Raw genomic sequence first — 16,519 nt, forward strand, 5'->3', positions numbered from 1 at the left:
GTGGCTCTAAAGTCTGCGTCTCTGGCAGAGGGACTCAGGCAGTGCTGCCTGTGTGCATCTCCTAAGCTGTGCGAGACTAAGGGGGCGGGATCTGGACTGGCAGCTCCAGGAGGAGAATCTTCTACCTGCTCTTGGAGATTATTCCTCTTTTTCTTCAGTTCAGCATTTGTGGAGTCTTCTCCAGTCTCCATTATCCTCCTGAGTTCTAAGCAAGTAGGATTTGCCCTTTTGTTAGTTGATTCTGAGGGAAGACTTTTCCAGGGGATATCCTACATTGCCATGTTCATGATATCACTACCCCAAGATTTTTTCTTTTTTAGACAAATTGTTCCACACTGTAGACACTATACTGTACTGTTCCTTGCTTTTGTTTACTTAACTGTAGATCACGGAGATAGTTCCATACCAGCACATAGAGTTCTGCCTCATACTTCCTAATAGCTATATAGGGATGTGGTGATTTATTTAACCTTTCCCTATTGATTAGCATGTGATCTGTTTTCAGTATTTCATATTAAATAATCCTGCAGTGAATTATTTTGAAGGTAAGTTTTTGTGTACGCGTGTAAGTTATGTCTACTGGATACAGTGCTAGAGATGGAATTGCTGGGTCCAAAGGATGTGTGTGTTTGTTAACTTTGCTCTCACCTAATTGCACTGGGGCCAATTTGTGTTCTCTCTGAAAATGTGCAAGCAGGCTGAGTAGGCTTTTGAAAGTATCTTGGCTTTCTCGGCAGGTTGTACCAGTCGGTCAAGCTTCTCTACTCCATTGGGATCTTCTTCACCTACGCTCTCCAGTTCTATGTCCCTGCTGAGATCATCGTCCCCTTTTTTGTGTCCCGAGCACCAGACCATTGTGAGTTAGTGGTAGACCTGTTCGTCCGCACAGCACTGGTCTGCGTGACATGTGAGTAGAAGACAAGATAATTGCCTTGTTTGTTTTTTCCAAAAGGCACTCTGTCCCCAGGGCTTTCATGTGAGAGAGAGTGTGTGTTACAGTGGAACTGCTTATTCTGTATGAGCAGAAAACTTGACACATTGTCTCATTTCAGGGTTGGGACATATCCAGGTGGCAGAAGTCATTTGAAGTTAATTAATTCCATGGATACTGTAAAGAAAATGGGGGAGGACAGAGTAAATATGGTATAAAATGCTGTGGATATGGTCATAATTAGGTAAAGATGTAAAATCCCATCCCATATAAAGTAAGATAAAACTATAAAAGAGAGCTATGTAGCTGGTATCTGGAATGAGTATAGATTACTTTGAAAGAAGGTGCATTTTGTTTTTTTTTTCAAATAATTGTTTTTCCAGTATAATGATTTATTCTTCAGATATATTTTGAGCCTTATGATACTAGTCCAAAATTTTTTTTGATGTCTCTCTTTATTAAAAGTGATTCTTCAAAAATGTCTCCTAATTAACCTAGATGTTTAATTTATCACTTTGTGTTTTATTCTCCTCCCCACTTCCCCATGCCAAGAGCTGTAAGTTAAGAGACAGGATGTCATCCTGTTTACTGTTGGTTGAAACTGGTGTAAATTGAAAACACAAATTTTATGTTTTTGAAGCTTCTTTCGGTTGGTAGAATAGAGAATCCCTAAACAGATTGGTCTATAATATCTAAATTTAAGTTTCTAGGAGATTTACAGTTGCTTTCCAAACTGAAATGCTTGAATCATAGATTTTCTCTTTTTGACCATAGTTTACTATTTATTTATTCATTTATTTATTTATTTATTTATTTATTTATTTTATTTATTTATTTTGCATTTTATTCTTTGGGAACAAGAACCTCTTTGCTTATTGTATTGAGACTTCCCTGGGAAATTCCTTAAATCATTCAGTCTGAGTCTCTGTCTTTGGAATAAGGGCAGGTCTGTATGATTTTTTAAATTGAGCCAGAGTTGAATATTTTAGGGATGAAACATGTGAATGTTGTCTGGTGTTTGCTCATAGTCTGAGAAATCAGAGATGGCTTTAAGGATTGACTGTTAGCAAGAAAAGGATAAGCAAGAGGCCATGCATTTTTTCATCCACCTGAGCAAGAAGGTATTGGTGGATTAATGCTTATCCTAGAAGGAACCTCAAGCCACTTGCAGTTCTCTTCCTCAGTTTACTTCAGCAAGAGCAGGTAGAGGCCCAGTGTGCAGCATCTCCGCATGGAAAGAACTCACTGGAGCCAAGGATGTGGAGGCCTTCTCATGGCCTTCTGATTTAATCCCAGGCAGCCCTCCCACTAAGAATTCCTTGAAGGTAAGCCAGGTAGGAGTGGGGCAGAGTGGATAACACAGATTCGCCAACCCCAGAAAGCTGACAGCAACCAAGAATCTGACTTCTACCTTGTAGCTTTTATTTGGCAGACCCTCAGGCCCTTATCTCCTAGACCAGCCTGTGGAAACTTCCCACTCCATACGAAAGCCACCCCAGTGCCCAGGGCTGTCTAAAGGCAGGTGACTGAAAAAGAAGATCTTGTTTTTCCAGTAAATCACCTTAATGTGCATCCATGAGGTAGGATACCTGGACTGTAGATTTTAATCCTCTCTTCTGCCAGGACCTCTAGATGGTTGGATTCAGGTAGGTATGTTTCTTACATATATGGATAGGCTCTATGTATTGAGGAGACAGCTTCCACGTGTATAGCGTTTATAATGTCAGTAATATGTACTTTCAGCACCCCAATCTTGAAGCAAAAGGATATTGAAAGAAAAGATGAAGATAGTTCAAATAATTTACATTTTTCAAAGTGGTTCCTCTGGATAAAATAGGTTTATCTGGGTAAAATGTTGTTATACCTGATGAAAGAGCCACTTCTCCCTGCCCCATAAGACTGGGCCACTGATGCTGGGCCTGATTCCATTCGCTGTGCCATTTACTTCTCAAGTCTGGCTTAGTCTCCAGGTGGCATATGTCTTGCTTTTGGCCAGGTTTCTTTCTGCTCTGCCCGGTAGGAGGCAGAGTCTCTGATTTATAGACCCTGTGCTATTCTTAGATGCCTCTTGATTTTTGCTTTGCTCTTCCTGGCTCTGTCTCTGGGTCTCATCTCCCTTCCACGGCATGATGCTCAAAGGACGTGGGCCGCTTTGATCTTCAAGCACATTCATCTGTTTTTCCCTTCTCCTGTGATGTATTGTGGTTTAATATTGCACTGTCATCCTATTAAAGAAGGCAGCCTCTTTGTCTCAGAGCACTCTGGGTTCTCATACCTTCCCTGGACACTTTGAAGTAATTGTAGGGTTGAGGCATTTCACAGTAGCACCAATTTAAATGTATTTATGTGAGTTCATTTTGTTTTTTTCCTCTGTACCTTCTGATCTTTTGGCAGGTGGTTGATGGGTATATGATTTTAGATCTTTGATGTAATTGGTTGTTTTCAGTTATGCTCATAAATTATAATTGTGGCTTGTAATTGTTTTATTGTTATTTCTGGGATTTTCCTGTCTTTTTCCCAACTGTTCTTCACAATCCATCACCAAGGGGAGCAGGGGAGATTTGGACCAACCTTGTTTATTTTTCCACTTGGAATTCAGCATTGTCACCATTCTCCCCCATCCCATAAAGATTACTAGGGCTGATAGCTACTTTAAAAAAAACTTTTTAAAAATAAGTTTTATTGAGTTATATTCACATAGCATGCAGTCCATCCAACTGTATCATTGGTTTTTAGTGTAATACAGAGTTGTGCAGTCATCACCACAACCAATTTTAGAACATTTTCTTTATTCCAAAAAGAAAATCCCCTTAACCCTTAGAAGTCACCTCTCAATCCTTCTGTCCTTCCCCAGTCCTACGTAACCACTAATCTACTTCTGTCTCTATAGATGTATTTATATTTACATTTTATATAAATGGAATCATATAATATGTAGTGCTTTGTATCTTGTTTCTTTCACTTAACATAATGATTTTTTAAAATAAATCATTATTTTAATTAAAGAAGTTATAGGTTTACACAAACATCATATAAAAAGTACAGCATTCCCATATATCCCCCTCCTGTTGACAGTTTGCATTAGTGTGGTACCTTTGTTACAAATGATGAAAGAATATTAAAATAGTACTATAAACTATGGTCCTTAGTTTCCATTAGGTGTATTTTTCAATATACCACCCTATTACTAGCACTTTGTATTGGTGTCATATATTTGTTATAATTCATTCTTATACTTGTACTATTACCCCCATCCATCATCCACAACTGGGTTCTCTGTGTTATACAATCCCATGTTTTACCTCTAACTTTCATTCTAGTAGCATACAGGACCCAAAACTTCCCCTTTCAACCAAATTCACATACATAATTCAGCACTATTAATTACACTCACAGTAATGTGCTACCATCACCACTGTCCATTTCCATATCTTTACAAGCAATGTAAATAGAAATTCTGTATAAATTAAGCATCAACTCCCCATTCTCTACACACAGTCAACCCTTGATGACCTACATTCTAGGGTCTAACTCTATTAGTTTGCTTGTTTTAATTGTTTCTTATCAGTAAGATCATGCAATATTTGTCCTTTTAATGTCTGGCTTATTTTACTTATCATAATGTCCTCAAGGTTCATCCATGTTTTTGCATGCGATAGGACTTCATTCTTTTTACAGCTGAATAATGCTCCATCGTATTGTATGTACCATGTTTTGTTTATCAGCTGATGGACACTTGAGTGGCTTCCATCTTTTGGCAATTGTAAATAATGCCACTATGAACATTGTGTACAAGTATCTGTTCAAGTTCCTGCTTTCAATTCTTCTGGGTATATACCTAGAAGCAGGATTGCCAGGTCATATGGTAATTCTGTATTTAGCTTCCTGAGGAACTGCCAAACTGTGTTCCACAGCGGCTGCTCCATTATATATGCATTCCCACCAGCAATGAATGAGTGTTCCTATTTCTCCACATCCTCTTCAACACTTGTAATTTTCTGTTTTTTTAACAGTACCCGTTCTAGTGGGTGTGAAATGGTGTATCATTATGGTTTTGATGTGCATTTCCCTAATAGCTAGTGATACTGAGCATATTTTCATGTGCTATTTAGCCATTTATATATCCTCTATGGAGAAATGTCTGTTCAAGTCTTTAGCCAATTTTTAAGTTGGGTTGTTTGCCTTTTTTTTTTTGTGATACATGGTTTCCAAATATTTTCTCCCATTGAGTAGTTTGTCTTTTCGCTTTCATGACACAATCCTTTGATGCACAAAAGTTTTCAATTTGATGAGGTCCCATTTATCTAGTTTTTCTTTTGTAGCTTGTGCTTTGGGTGATGTCTGAGCATCGATTATTTAGGTGTGTTAATTCTGATGGTCCAGTTTCTCTCTCTTTTCCTGGATTTTATTGATTGTTGGCTTTGTGTTAAGGCTCTTCTTTGATGCTTGGTCCAACTAATTAGGAACTTTAGAGGAGTCTGAGTTTAACTAATCAGATTTTCTTAGTTCTTTTTCATTTGTTTCTTGCCCTGGATATGCAGTACAGTATTTAAGATTGCACTTTTTGTGCTGTTGTTTCACCTGAAGAGAAAGCGTCCTTTCCTTTGTTCCTGCTTTGGAAATCTTGATCTGTTCTGTTTGCTTTTTTGCAGACTTTTTTCCCCAGCTCCTGTGGTTTGTTTAAATCCTCTCTCTCACCCAGTGCCCCATTTTCCTCATACTTCTCAGTTCTTGACCTGACCTACCTACGTGAAAGCACTTCAGTTAACAACCCCACCCTTTTTTTTCCCTTCCACGAATCTTTTCTGCCTCCGGCTCTCCCCTGTTAGGGTAGCCTGCCCTAAGGATCCAGATGGGGTCAATACAGAAAGTCCATTTTGTCTTTAGGTCGTCCAACCTACTGAAACTTAAACCAGCATTTCTACTGCAGTCTCTTTTTCCCCCTGTCATAACCCCCCCCATCCCCCCCCAACCCCACTCCTCCTTCCAAGGCTCTTTTGTTTGCAGCATTCCTCAGCTACTTGTGTTCTGCCCTGGGTCTTTGTCATCTTAGGTCCCTGTGCCTGGATGTGCGTGGAGTTCTAACTCGCTGAGTGAGGGAGAGGGGAATGGGAACCCACCTGCGCTCCAGGATGGAATTTTCCTACCTGACATTTTTCTGTGTCTTCAATTCAGCATTTGTTGTGTCCTTCAGTCTCTACTGCCCTGCAAAGTTCTAAGTGGAATTTGTTCTTTTATTCGCTAATCCTCTGGGAAGGCTTTTTCAAGGGATTTTTACATCTCCATGTTGTTGATGTCACCTGATGTCTACCTCTTGATGTTTAATTTCAGGTTGTTGGAGAGGAGGGGGAGAGAGAATGAACATTTCAGAAAATGGCGCTTATTTTATTATGATCTCATATGGGACAGTCTTTACTTCCAGCTCAGACTTTTGGTAATGTGAACTGAGCAGGTCACCTTATGTCCAGAGGGTGCCTAGGGGAAGCTGGACGAGGCTGGGTCCACCTGGGAGGGTCAGGATGTCCAAGAGCAATAGTTTCTTTGGAGTTCTTGAGACACTAGTCTGTCCTTTAGTGATTTGTACTAATTCTCTATAGCATTTGCCAGGTAAAACATTTTACTTCAGTTAGGTATGAGAATTTCAGAAACTTATTGTTGAAAATGTAAAAATATGAAACCATATCAGTTAAGAGGTCTGTTCAGACTGGAATGCCCAGCTGCAAAACATTCCAGGCAGCCAGACCATTTAGAGCGTGACGCCTCCAGGTCCAAGCAGAGGCTCCGTAGCACCTCTTGGCCTTGAGTCCTTCTCAGTGTGGCAGTAACATTGAAGAAGGGTGGCTTTGCCAATTAGCTGTGTAGCCGAGGGCTTCCCAGAACCCTCCTCATCTGTAAAACATGAAGGGTATGTGATCACAGCTCCAAAATTCTGTGATTCTATGCACTGCCTTGAGACTGATTTTAGATTTCTACAAAAAATATCACTCTAAAAACAAAGTTAATGTAAAAAAAACATTTGGGACTAAAAGAAGAAGAAATGCCCAATATCCCACTGACTCAAAATGATTTTTTTCTTTTTTCTATTTTTTTTTTTTTTTTTTTTTTTGCCTTTTATCTTCTGTCTTTCTCCTCACAGGTACACTGTTAAAATAGCTGCAGTCATAGTGTACATGACTTTGTCTTTTATATTTAATTTAATATACATATCCTTCCTAAATTTTTTCATGGCTACATGACATTCCATTGTATTATTGATGGATCATATTGACTAAACTGTTTCTTGAATATTGGGCATGTTGGTTGTTTCCTTTGGTTTTGTAACATTTTCTTTATTTGTACCTCCTCCTAAGTGAAATTATATATTCTGTCCAAGACTATTGTTAATTTTAAAGGCAGTTTTTTAGACATTTAAGAGTAAAATAGGTGGGCTTCCCCAGCACTGATTGTACTAAAACATCAGAAAGAGCTTCCAGATGGAGAAGCTGTAAGTACCCACGAAATTTCTGCATGTGTGTGCATGTATGTGTGTGTGTGTGTGTGTGTGTGTAAGTGCTTTTCTTTTCTCTTGTGCATAATTCAGCTTCTTCTCTTGCTGGTTCAAAAGTTCAGGCTCCTGAATCCCTGTCCTTTCCTCCTCTGAACATGACCGTTTGTTTCATGTTGCTTCAGCAGCTAAAGGTTATATATTTTTAGTGTCTCTTAACCGAAAGGGAAGATGTTTTGTAATATCAATGGAGCCCTCTTGACTAATCAGGGGGCCCAGTTCGAGTTGTCCCCAGTACCCCTTTTCTGTGCATGTCATGGCTAAACTGTGGCAGATTAGGAATACACTGTCTTCCTCGTCTGTGTGTGTGTGTGTGTGTGTGTGTGTGTGTGTGTGTGTGTGTGTGTTTGGTTGGGGGGAGGGGGATGGTTCCCAGTTGGCTGCTTCCTGAAAACTGTACCCTCTTGATTTTCTCCTTCTGAGGGGTTTTAACTTATAGAACAAAGATATGTAGTGCTAGATAAGGTCTTAGTTGTCTTTCTTTCTTAAGTAGCTGACTCCCGACTCGGGAATTAGTTAAAACTATTTGCATGGTAGCAAAACAGATACTGTTGCCATTGAACCCTCAGGCTATTCATGCTAGTTTGATTTGGGGACCTTTCTCCACTTTCCCCACTTTTTTGCCTCCTCTGCCCATTACCTTTCTCAAATATCAGGCTTTATTTATAGGGTTCAGTTGTAGTATCTGGTCCGGCTAGAACAGAAGAGGAGCTTCCGTTTGCAGCCCTGTGGTCCTGGCTTTAAAAGACAAGTTTTACTCCAATTTTGAACCTTTGTTAAGAAAATTTCCTTAATAAATTTTCTTTTATTAAGGAAAGCAAATTTTTACATTGTTTCTAAAATATCATGATTAAGTGGAAGATCTCTATCTAATCTGAGAAAAGATTCTGATGAAACTGATGTTTGTTTCCACTTAACTCTTAAGAGTAGAGCTTACCTGTGACCCCCTTGACGCCTGTCAGGAAGTGCCCTGTGTCCTCTCAGGTTAGCTGTGAGCCAGAGTGAGGAGAAGGTGACAGACTCGGGGCTGGGGGGGGCTGGCAGGACATCCGGACTTGCCTCCTGCCAGGTGCTTCCTTCTCTAACGTAAGGGGCCACCCTTCTCTCGAGTCCTTGAGCGTCTGGAGACCAGGGACTGGCACTGGAGGGATGACTCACACGCCCTTGGACTGTACAAAAAGGGGTCCAGAAATGGCCTCTTTGGTAGAACCGTGTGCTCTGGAAAGAGCATCACCCCACTGTGCCTCCTGAGCGGCTCACACTGCTTCCCAGTTGGCAGTGAGCCAAGGGGCATATCCCAGAACAGTCTGTAAGTGACGAAAACTGTATCTTATAGTTTCTTAACATTTTGGAGTTTGGGTAGGACTTCAGAGGTCATCCAGTATTAATGAAATCACCTCATTTTATAGGTGAACTAATTGCAGCTCAGTATGGTGAGGGGATTTGCCCTGGGTCATGTAGCTTAACAAGAACAAGGACTGGTGATAATATTAGCTAACATTTGCAAAGCATTTATTATGTGCTTAGAACTCTGTTCCCTACATGCACTATTTCATTTGATAATCCCCGTTCAGGGGAAACTAATGTTAAGAAGATGTTAAGATGTTAAGAAACTAGTTGGTAAAAGGTGAAGCTGGGATTGGAGGCCAGGACTCGTAACGCATTCCTTTCCCACTGTCTCTCTGGGGCTCATTTCTCTTGGTTGCACTCAGTGCTATTTCTGCCTGATGCTCTCAAATTAAAATATTTGGAGTCCTCCCTGAGAGGTTGACGTTAGGCAGGTGGAGACCCAGACCCCAGAAAGGGCAAGTATGTTAGCCCAGGTTACACAGCAGACCAGCTCTTGTTAAACATTAGAATTATCTATTGTGGGAACACTGTTTTGTCATCAGCCTAGAAATTCTTTTCCCTCTAGTTTTGCTTCATATTTCACCCAGAATGTTTGGGGATATCTCCAACTCTGATATGGGTTCCAGTCCCAGTTCTGCCACTGCCTGCAGTGACCCAGGTTATTCCACATCTCTGGGAATCAGTTTTCCAATCTGTGGAATGGAGGGAATGGACTAGAAATTGTCTAGGTTTTCTTAGAGCTCTCCATTCCCTAAGCTGGACAAATGCTGAATTTGCTGAAGAGTGAGGAGGTATAGTCCAGTCCTGGGGAATCTTCAACAGACATGTCCTCTCTCCCCACAGGTGTCTTGGCCATCCTCATCCCCCGCCTGGACCTCGTCATCTCCCTGGTGGGCTCCGTGAGCAGCAGCGCCCTGGCCCTCATCATCCCGCCCCTCCTGGAGATCCTCACCTTCTACCCAGAGGGCCTGAGCCCCCTCACCATCGTGAAGGACGCTCTGATCAGCATCCTGGGCTTTGTGGGCTTTGTGGTGGGCACCTACGAGGCCCTCTGTGAGCTCATCCAGCCAAGCAGAGCTCCCGTCTCCAACAACTCCACCAGTGCCTTTATATAGGGATCTGGGCGCATTCTCTGCACCTGTACCCCATCCCCTCCCTCATCTGTCCTCCCAGTACCTGTCCTCAGAGCCTCAGGTAAGGCCCAGTCTCTGGGGAAAGACAGGGTTGCTGTCTGGGAACCCCTCTTCCTGGCACCTGGTGCCAGGCAAGGCTGAGGGTGGGGGATAGGGTGGGTAGCTGGTACATGGGAGGCAGGAACCATTAGTGACAGCGCGTTCACTGTTCCCTTTGTATTTATTTTAACTCGGAACTTTTCAGCTCTTTGCCCTCATCATGCCTCTTTCCTTCTACCTGCCTTCTCCCTCTAACCTACCTCCCCCAGATTATTCCTGTTGCACAACTCACTTTATTTAAAAATTTTATTGTCCCCACCTCATGTTTCTCCTTTCCTGGGCCAGGCTTAGATTAAATAAGTGGGAGCTCTCCCTCTTTATATAGTCAGGCCTTTCTCTTTCTCATCTCTTTCCCAAGTATTTTACCTCAATATTCTCCTATTCAAGTCTCTAGGGGGTAGCTAGACCTACCTAGAAGCTTAAAGCTGGCCTCCAAAGCTGGCGCTTTTACTGTTAACCCTCTCTGGCTTGATGTGACCACTAGGGCAACACTTTCTCTTATCTAAATTCCTCAGCCTGGGTCATAATACTATATTCTTAGTTGCTTTAGCTCATAAAAGATACGAAGTGTTACGAAAATATTTGTAGTTTATTTAAAATCAGATTTTCATTTTTAAAACTGTCTCTAGAATTGAGGTCATTATGAATTGTTTTTTCTCCAAAATTTGCTCAGCTTCTCCTTCTGAAAAGAAGATTGCTCCGGAAATGTCTGCTTAGGTTTTCAGCACTCTTGGCTGAGTTCCCCAAAGGTTTGAATCAGAAATAATCTCACTATGTACCTCTGTGTGTGGGGTGGGGGGCGGGGGGTGGATTTTGCCTCCCATTGACCAGCCTGATTTCCTACTGAGAAGACAGTAAAGGACTCCGGAGTGTATTTGCAAGTGCACTAGCCTGAGTGAAAGGATGGCTAAGGTGGATGTGTCTTTCGTGGGAGGCTTATTAAAGGCTGTTATGTGTGTTTGGGCCTATTTTTCAGCCCCAGCCCAAGACAAGTGAAAGGGATGGCAATGTTCAGTTCCTGTCGTGCTGGGCAGACACCCCTCTGCTGCCATGGATGATAAGTTGAGGTCAGTGTGCAGGAGAGTTTGAAATAAGTCTGAAGAATTGACAGCAGCTGGTCTGGCACTATGAGTGGTTCTCAGTTTATAGTTGATATAGGACAGATCAGAACCAGTGCCTACCTGAAGCTGCCTCTACTATCTTCTAAGATGAGACTCCTAAGGAACTGCTTGGTTGGGCCTTCTGTTCCTTGCTTTCTGAGCACTAATTATGATCCCGTCCTTCCCTGACTGTTAGAAACAGCCTCAGGGTTGGCTCACCTCAGAGTACCCCTTCAGATTTGGGAACAAACTTCAGAGAAGGCAAAAGAAGGTGATGGCCGTGCTTTGGGCTGCCACTTCTTCCCTCTTGGGATGAGAAGTGTTTCAGAAGGGCATTCACTAACTCTCCATTTCTTTAGCTGGAGTGTGCGTGTGTGTACACATGTGTGTATGCATGTATGCACGTGTGTGAGAGACATAAAGGGAGACAGAATGGATTCCTTGTCTCTCAGGCCCTGATGTCCCTCACTCCTGTCACGAGGCTTTCTTTTATCTGGAGATAACGGTTCTCCCTGAAAGTTGGTTGAAGGAGAGAAGCACAGGTGTATCCAGGTTTTGTTTTTGTTTTTGTGTCTCACCAACACTCATAAGGGCTGTGACCCACCCTCATGGCCTTGGCTTTTTCTTTTTCTTCTGTCCCAGAGCCAATAGTGCTGGCTTCCAGGCAAAGGGACAAGGAAAGGGGACTCTCTCATATACAGGGTCTCTTAACCTAGCTAGTAATTTATTAAATTAGGAAGACTTGATCATTGGTGACTTGTTCTCCCTTGGGAGAAAGACACTTTTCACCCTTACCCCTTCTCCCCTTTGGTGGTCACTAACAGGTGCTTATGGGGACCCTGCCCCATGAAGTCTCAGGCTTACACGTGACCGAGGTGGGCTCAAGAATTGCCATGCCCTGTTGGCAGGCCCGGAGTCCAGCAACACAGTTGTTACCCAGCAGTTTCACACAGTGGTCCTGCTGGTTGTTATCAGTGAGACGTTGTGTGCCAGTAGAAGGGGGTCAGACTTGCATCCTGCCCTCCACTTCCTCTGTGGAGGCTTCTGTGTACTCAGGGAGCTGCTAGACATAGTCCTGTTCGGATGAGTTCTGAGGTTGGGGCTTTGCTGCTGGTACCTTAGGACTGGACAGCAGAAACACTGACGTCTTCTGGCCTCACCTCTTAGCAAGAGGCAGGCTATTGCGTCATGGTCCCTTGACGAGTGTGGGTGTGGGAGAACCAGCTGTTGCTTTGGGGCTTCCAGAGCTGAATTGGGATGGCATATGCTCTGTTTGCTCTCTTTTCCTGTGCCCCTGCTACTTTCACAGCCTGATTGAATGGCTATTTCAGAAGACCTGGTCAAGACGGGTCCAGTCAGTGGACCTTCCTGGCTGTGCAGTTGTACAGCTCTTGGGTGTCGAGTAAACGGGCAGCCGAAAGATGGCGGGGCAGGAAGCCCTTCCTCCTCTTCTGGAAGCAGCCCCATGGGCAGGTCCAGGTCCTCTTCTGCTATCCACTGGGCTTCTTCACTCCGAGAGTTCTCCCTGCTTTCTTCCCACTGTGGGTTAGGAACCAGTTTCCCAGCCATTCCCTGCACGTTGCCTCTGGTCCCTGAGGAGAAGTCTAGGCAGCATAAGTAGGAGTTTGATCAAGGAGCAACAGAGCAAAGACTGGAGTGTGAGGCTGGATCTGATGGAGCACAGGCAAACCAGGGGTTTTCTGGCGAGGTACTGTTACATTCTGTGTCCCTACCCTCTCCCCGCTTCAGTCCTACACTTCATGAGTCCAGAGGTCGCTTTCTTAGAACCCCTTGTTGGTTCTCTTCTCTGAATGTACTGTTGGCAGTGTACCTCCTCCTTAATCCAGGGACTTGTAGGGAAGAGTGTGACCCAGCCCTTTCTGTTGACACTGCCCAGGAGCTGTCGCTGTTCACAAGTGGCATTATTTATATTATACTGTCCAGCTACTAAGAGCCCTTCAGCTGCAGCTATGTGGGAATACAGAACATGTCTTAGCTTAGAACCTGCAGTTTATACCTTCCCTCTCCTGTAACCCCACCTTTCCAGCCAGATTCACTGGCCGATGCTCATTATTCTCTCTCTCCAGCCCCATGAAAGGTAAAATTTGCAGTTTCACCAAAATTTTTAAGTGTTGATCCTAAGCAGATGCATTAGAATAATCATTCCTCACCCCACCCCTGCCTCTTCTCTTATTACTTTTTCTTCCCAAATTCCTTCCTTCCTAAGTTGTAGAATGTCAAATCCATTTAACACTACATATTCACTTCATGTTCTTTGGAAGTGCAGAATCTCAATTTATGTTTGTTTACGTCTGTCTCTATTCACTACTCGCAGCAGGGGACCTCTGTTGTGGGTTATTTCGTAGCTGATCAGATGTTAAGGCAGGCCCCAGCAGCTGACTCCAGTCACAACACACTGCTGCTCCCTTGCCGTGGAGACAGAGCACAAGCGGCAGGACTGGGTGATTAGGGAGGTCTGCTTCATGTCTGCCTTAGAATTTAATTTCCCAAAATGTACGGTTCAGATCTGCTAGACTATGAGGTGAAAAGGAAGGGCTGTGGTGGGCCTTTGAAGTCATAAACAGGACTTGTAGACAATCAGTCCTGCTGGTTGCAAGGCTGTTTGCTCTGACAGCAGCAGCCTTTTCCATTCCTTTTCCATTCTTTGTGCCACTGAGTCATTCCCTGGCCAGAGGGCATAAATGGTGCCGATATGAAGTTACCAGAGTGAAGGGGTGTGGAAAGTGGGGGTAGAGGAAGCCTATTGTAAACCATGTTCTTTTGTGTGAATCATCGTGATGCTGGGAAAGCTTTTTTTTAGTGAACAGTAAAATCAAACATGTCAAAGGGTGTATAAGTAAGATGAATAAAGAAAACTATCATACAGCAGATCTCTAAAGCCCGACAGTACTGTGTATGTTCTGTGCCTACACAGATGTGTATTTCCAGCGTGGTATGTGTGGTGATGTTGACTGTGTAAGAGTTGTAGAAGGTCTCATTTTGGGTTCTGAATGTGGATCATGTCTTAAACATTTTCTTTTCAATAAATGAATTTTATTTTTTATTTTTGAGAGGTTGTGGTCTGCATCTTTGTTTCCACACTTCTGTTTTTTAATCATCTAGATCACTTTATTAGATCTTAGATTAAAATGTTTCTAGCTTATGTCACAGACATCACACAGGGGACTAGTAAAAACAATAGAAACATCCATGGAATTGAGAAATACCCAAGAAAAGGACCTAGAATTTTTTTTTTTTTTTTTTTTTTTTTTCCTGTTGGGCAGTCTTACTTTCCCTAAATCTCCTCCTGCTTCTCTTAAAACCTTGGGTAGGATCTTTAAATCCTCTCTGTGTATATCAGATGACTGCAGGTAACAGGTGCAGTGGTTGAATGTTGGCCCCCAAAAAAGGGACATCCTGGAACCTGTGACTGTGACTTTATTTGGAAAAGGGGTCTTTGCTGCTCTAATGAAGTTAAGGATCTCAAGATGAGGTCATCCAGGATTATCCAGGTGGGCCTCAATCCAGTGACAAGTGCCCTTGATAAAGAAAGGCAGGGAGGGATTTGAGAGCAGAGGAGCCATGTGAAGACCGAGGCAGAGATTAGACTGAGGCAGCCACAAGCCAAGGAAGGCTGGAGCCGCCAGAGTTGGAGGGTAGGAAGAGGCAGGGAAGGGTTATTCCCCAGAGGCTGGAGGGAACACGGCCCTGCCCACACCTTGATCCCAGACTTCTGTCCTCCAGAACTAGAAGAGAAAACATTTCCATTGTTTTAAGCTGCCCAGTTTATAGTAATTTGTTACAGCAGCCCTGGTACACTAATGGAACAGGTAATACCCAACTGAAATGAAGTGGGAAGATTGACTGCAGGACTGGGCAGTGGAAGAGGTAACACTCCTTCCCTCTTTGTCACTTTTAAGAGGAAAAAGGACTACTTGAGCTGCCTCTTAGATGACTTGAAAACTGATCTTTGGTGGGTACTGAGTTACACTTGTTTAAAAGCAAAGCCCTCAAGGTACACTATTAAAGTATAACACTTGTACGATACTTTCCCCAGGGAGGAAGGTGGGAAAGTATTATGATTCTTTCTGTTATTGATATCATTCTTGGAACTGGTGGTCAAAAGCATTAGTGACTGTTCGGAGCCACCAACCAGGAAGGGGCAGAATTGAGATACATGAGCCTTCTGATTCCAGAACCCAAGTGCTTTCCAAGGCACTGGCCACGTCCTCTTCTTTATGCCAGCCTCCTGAGGGAGGACCATCTTAACCCCTAACCTTGTTGTGAGGGTGGGAGAGAACGTTGTAGAGTTCCTGGCATGGAGGGCTTATGAAACATTTTCTGAAATATTAGCTGAATTAAAGAAATCAGGAGGCAGAGAGGAAAGTAGTTTTGCTGTCTTTGTTGGCTGTGCATTCCTTCATTTATCCATGATCATCTTGCTCACCTTTGGTTGGAGCACTCAACCCTCTTTAGGTTGTCCACTTCTTCAAGTCTTGATTCCTGCTCATATCTGTACCTGATGGCTGTAATCCTTCCTTCAGGCAACCAATGCCCTGTAGGTAAGCCCCCTACCTTGCAGGAGGCATGAACTTGAGTGACACTGATAGGACCCTAATCTAGGGCTCTTTGCTAGGTAGTCTAGCTTCCTCAGACCTAAGATCCCATTGCAGATGCTGAGTGAAGAAACTATGGGTATCTTTAATGTTGCATTTTACCAGACCTCTGGGCATTGGTATCCCCCCCTTAAAAAAATGGGTATAATTTACATATAATAAAATTAAACCGTTTTAAGTGTGTAATTCAGGAGTTTTGACAAACACATGAAGTTATCTCATCACCATCTAAATCAAGATACAGAACATTTCCTTTACCCTGCCAAGTTCCCTTGTGTCCCTTTGCAATCCATCCCCTCCCATACCACCCAGTCTTTGGCTACCACTGATTTGTTTTTTCTGTCTCTATAGCTTTGCTTTTTCTGTAATGGCATATAAATGGGATCATTAAGTATTTAGCCTTTTGTGTCTGGAGTCTGTCACTTTGCATAATACTTCGGATATTCATTTGTGTGGTTACATGTATCAGTAGTTTGTTTCTCTGTATTACTGAGTAGTATTCCATCACCAGTTGATGGACATTTGGTTTGCTTCCAGTTTTTGGCTATTACAAATAAACTGCTATAAATATTCATTTGCAGGTCTTCGTGTAGGCATATGTGTTTATTTCTCTTGAGTAATTTCCTTTGAATTGAATTGTGGGACTGCGTGATAAGTGTATGCTAACTATAGAAGAAATTGATGATTGTTTCTTTTAAAGTGGCTGTACCATTTTGGATTCCTATAAGAAATGTATGAGAATTCTA

The 16,519-nt window shown here is 42.7% G+C and overlaps 1 protein-coding gene across 4 annotated transcripts in view; it reads left to right on the top strand.

Moving 5' to 3' along the window:
- The window catches only part of SLC36A1 (solute carrier family 36 member 1), a 58,570-nt gene extending 44,342 nt beyond the window's left edge, over positions 1–14,228 (top strand). For 3 of the 4 annotated variants that reach the window (XM_037801633.1, XM_037801635.1, XM_037801634.1), the window contains 2 exons: positions 738–907; positions 9,669–14,228. In XM_037801633.1, the coding sequence (XP_037657561.1) occupies positions 738–907; positions 9,669–9,940 (442 nt within the window). In that variant the 3' untranslated portion in view covers positions 9,941–14,228. The remainder of the gene's footprint in view (positions 1–737; positions 908–9,668) is intronic. The other variant, XR_005211399.1, reaches the window with a different exon arrangement.
- Positions 14,229–16,519: the final 2,291 nt, after the last annotated feature.

Source organism: Choloepus didactylus, chromosome 13, assembly GCF_015220235.1.
Source record: "Choloepus didactylus isolate mChoDid1 chromosome 13, mChoDid1.pri, whole genome shotgun sequence".
NCBI lineage: Eukaryota > Metazoa > Chordata > Mammalia > Pilosa > Megalonychidae > Choloepus > Choloepus didactylus.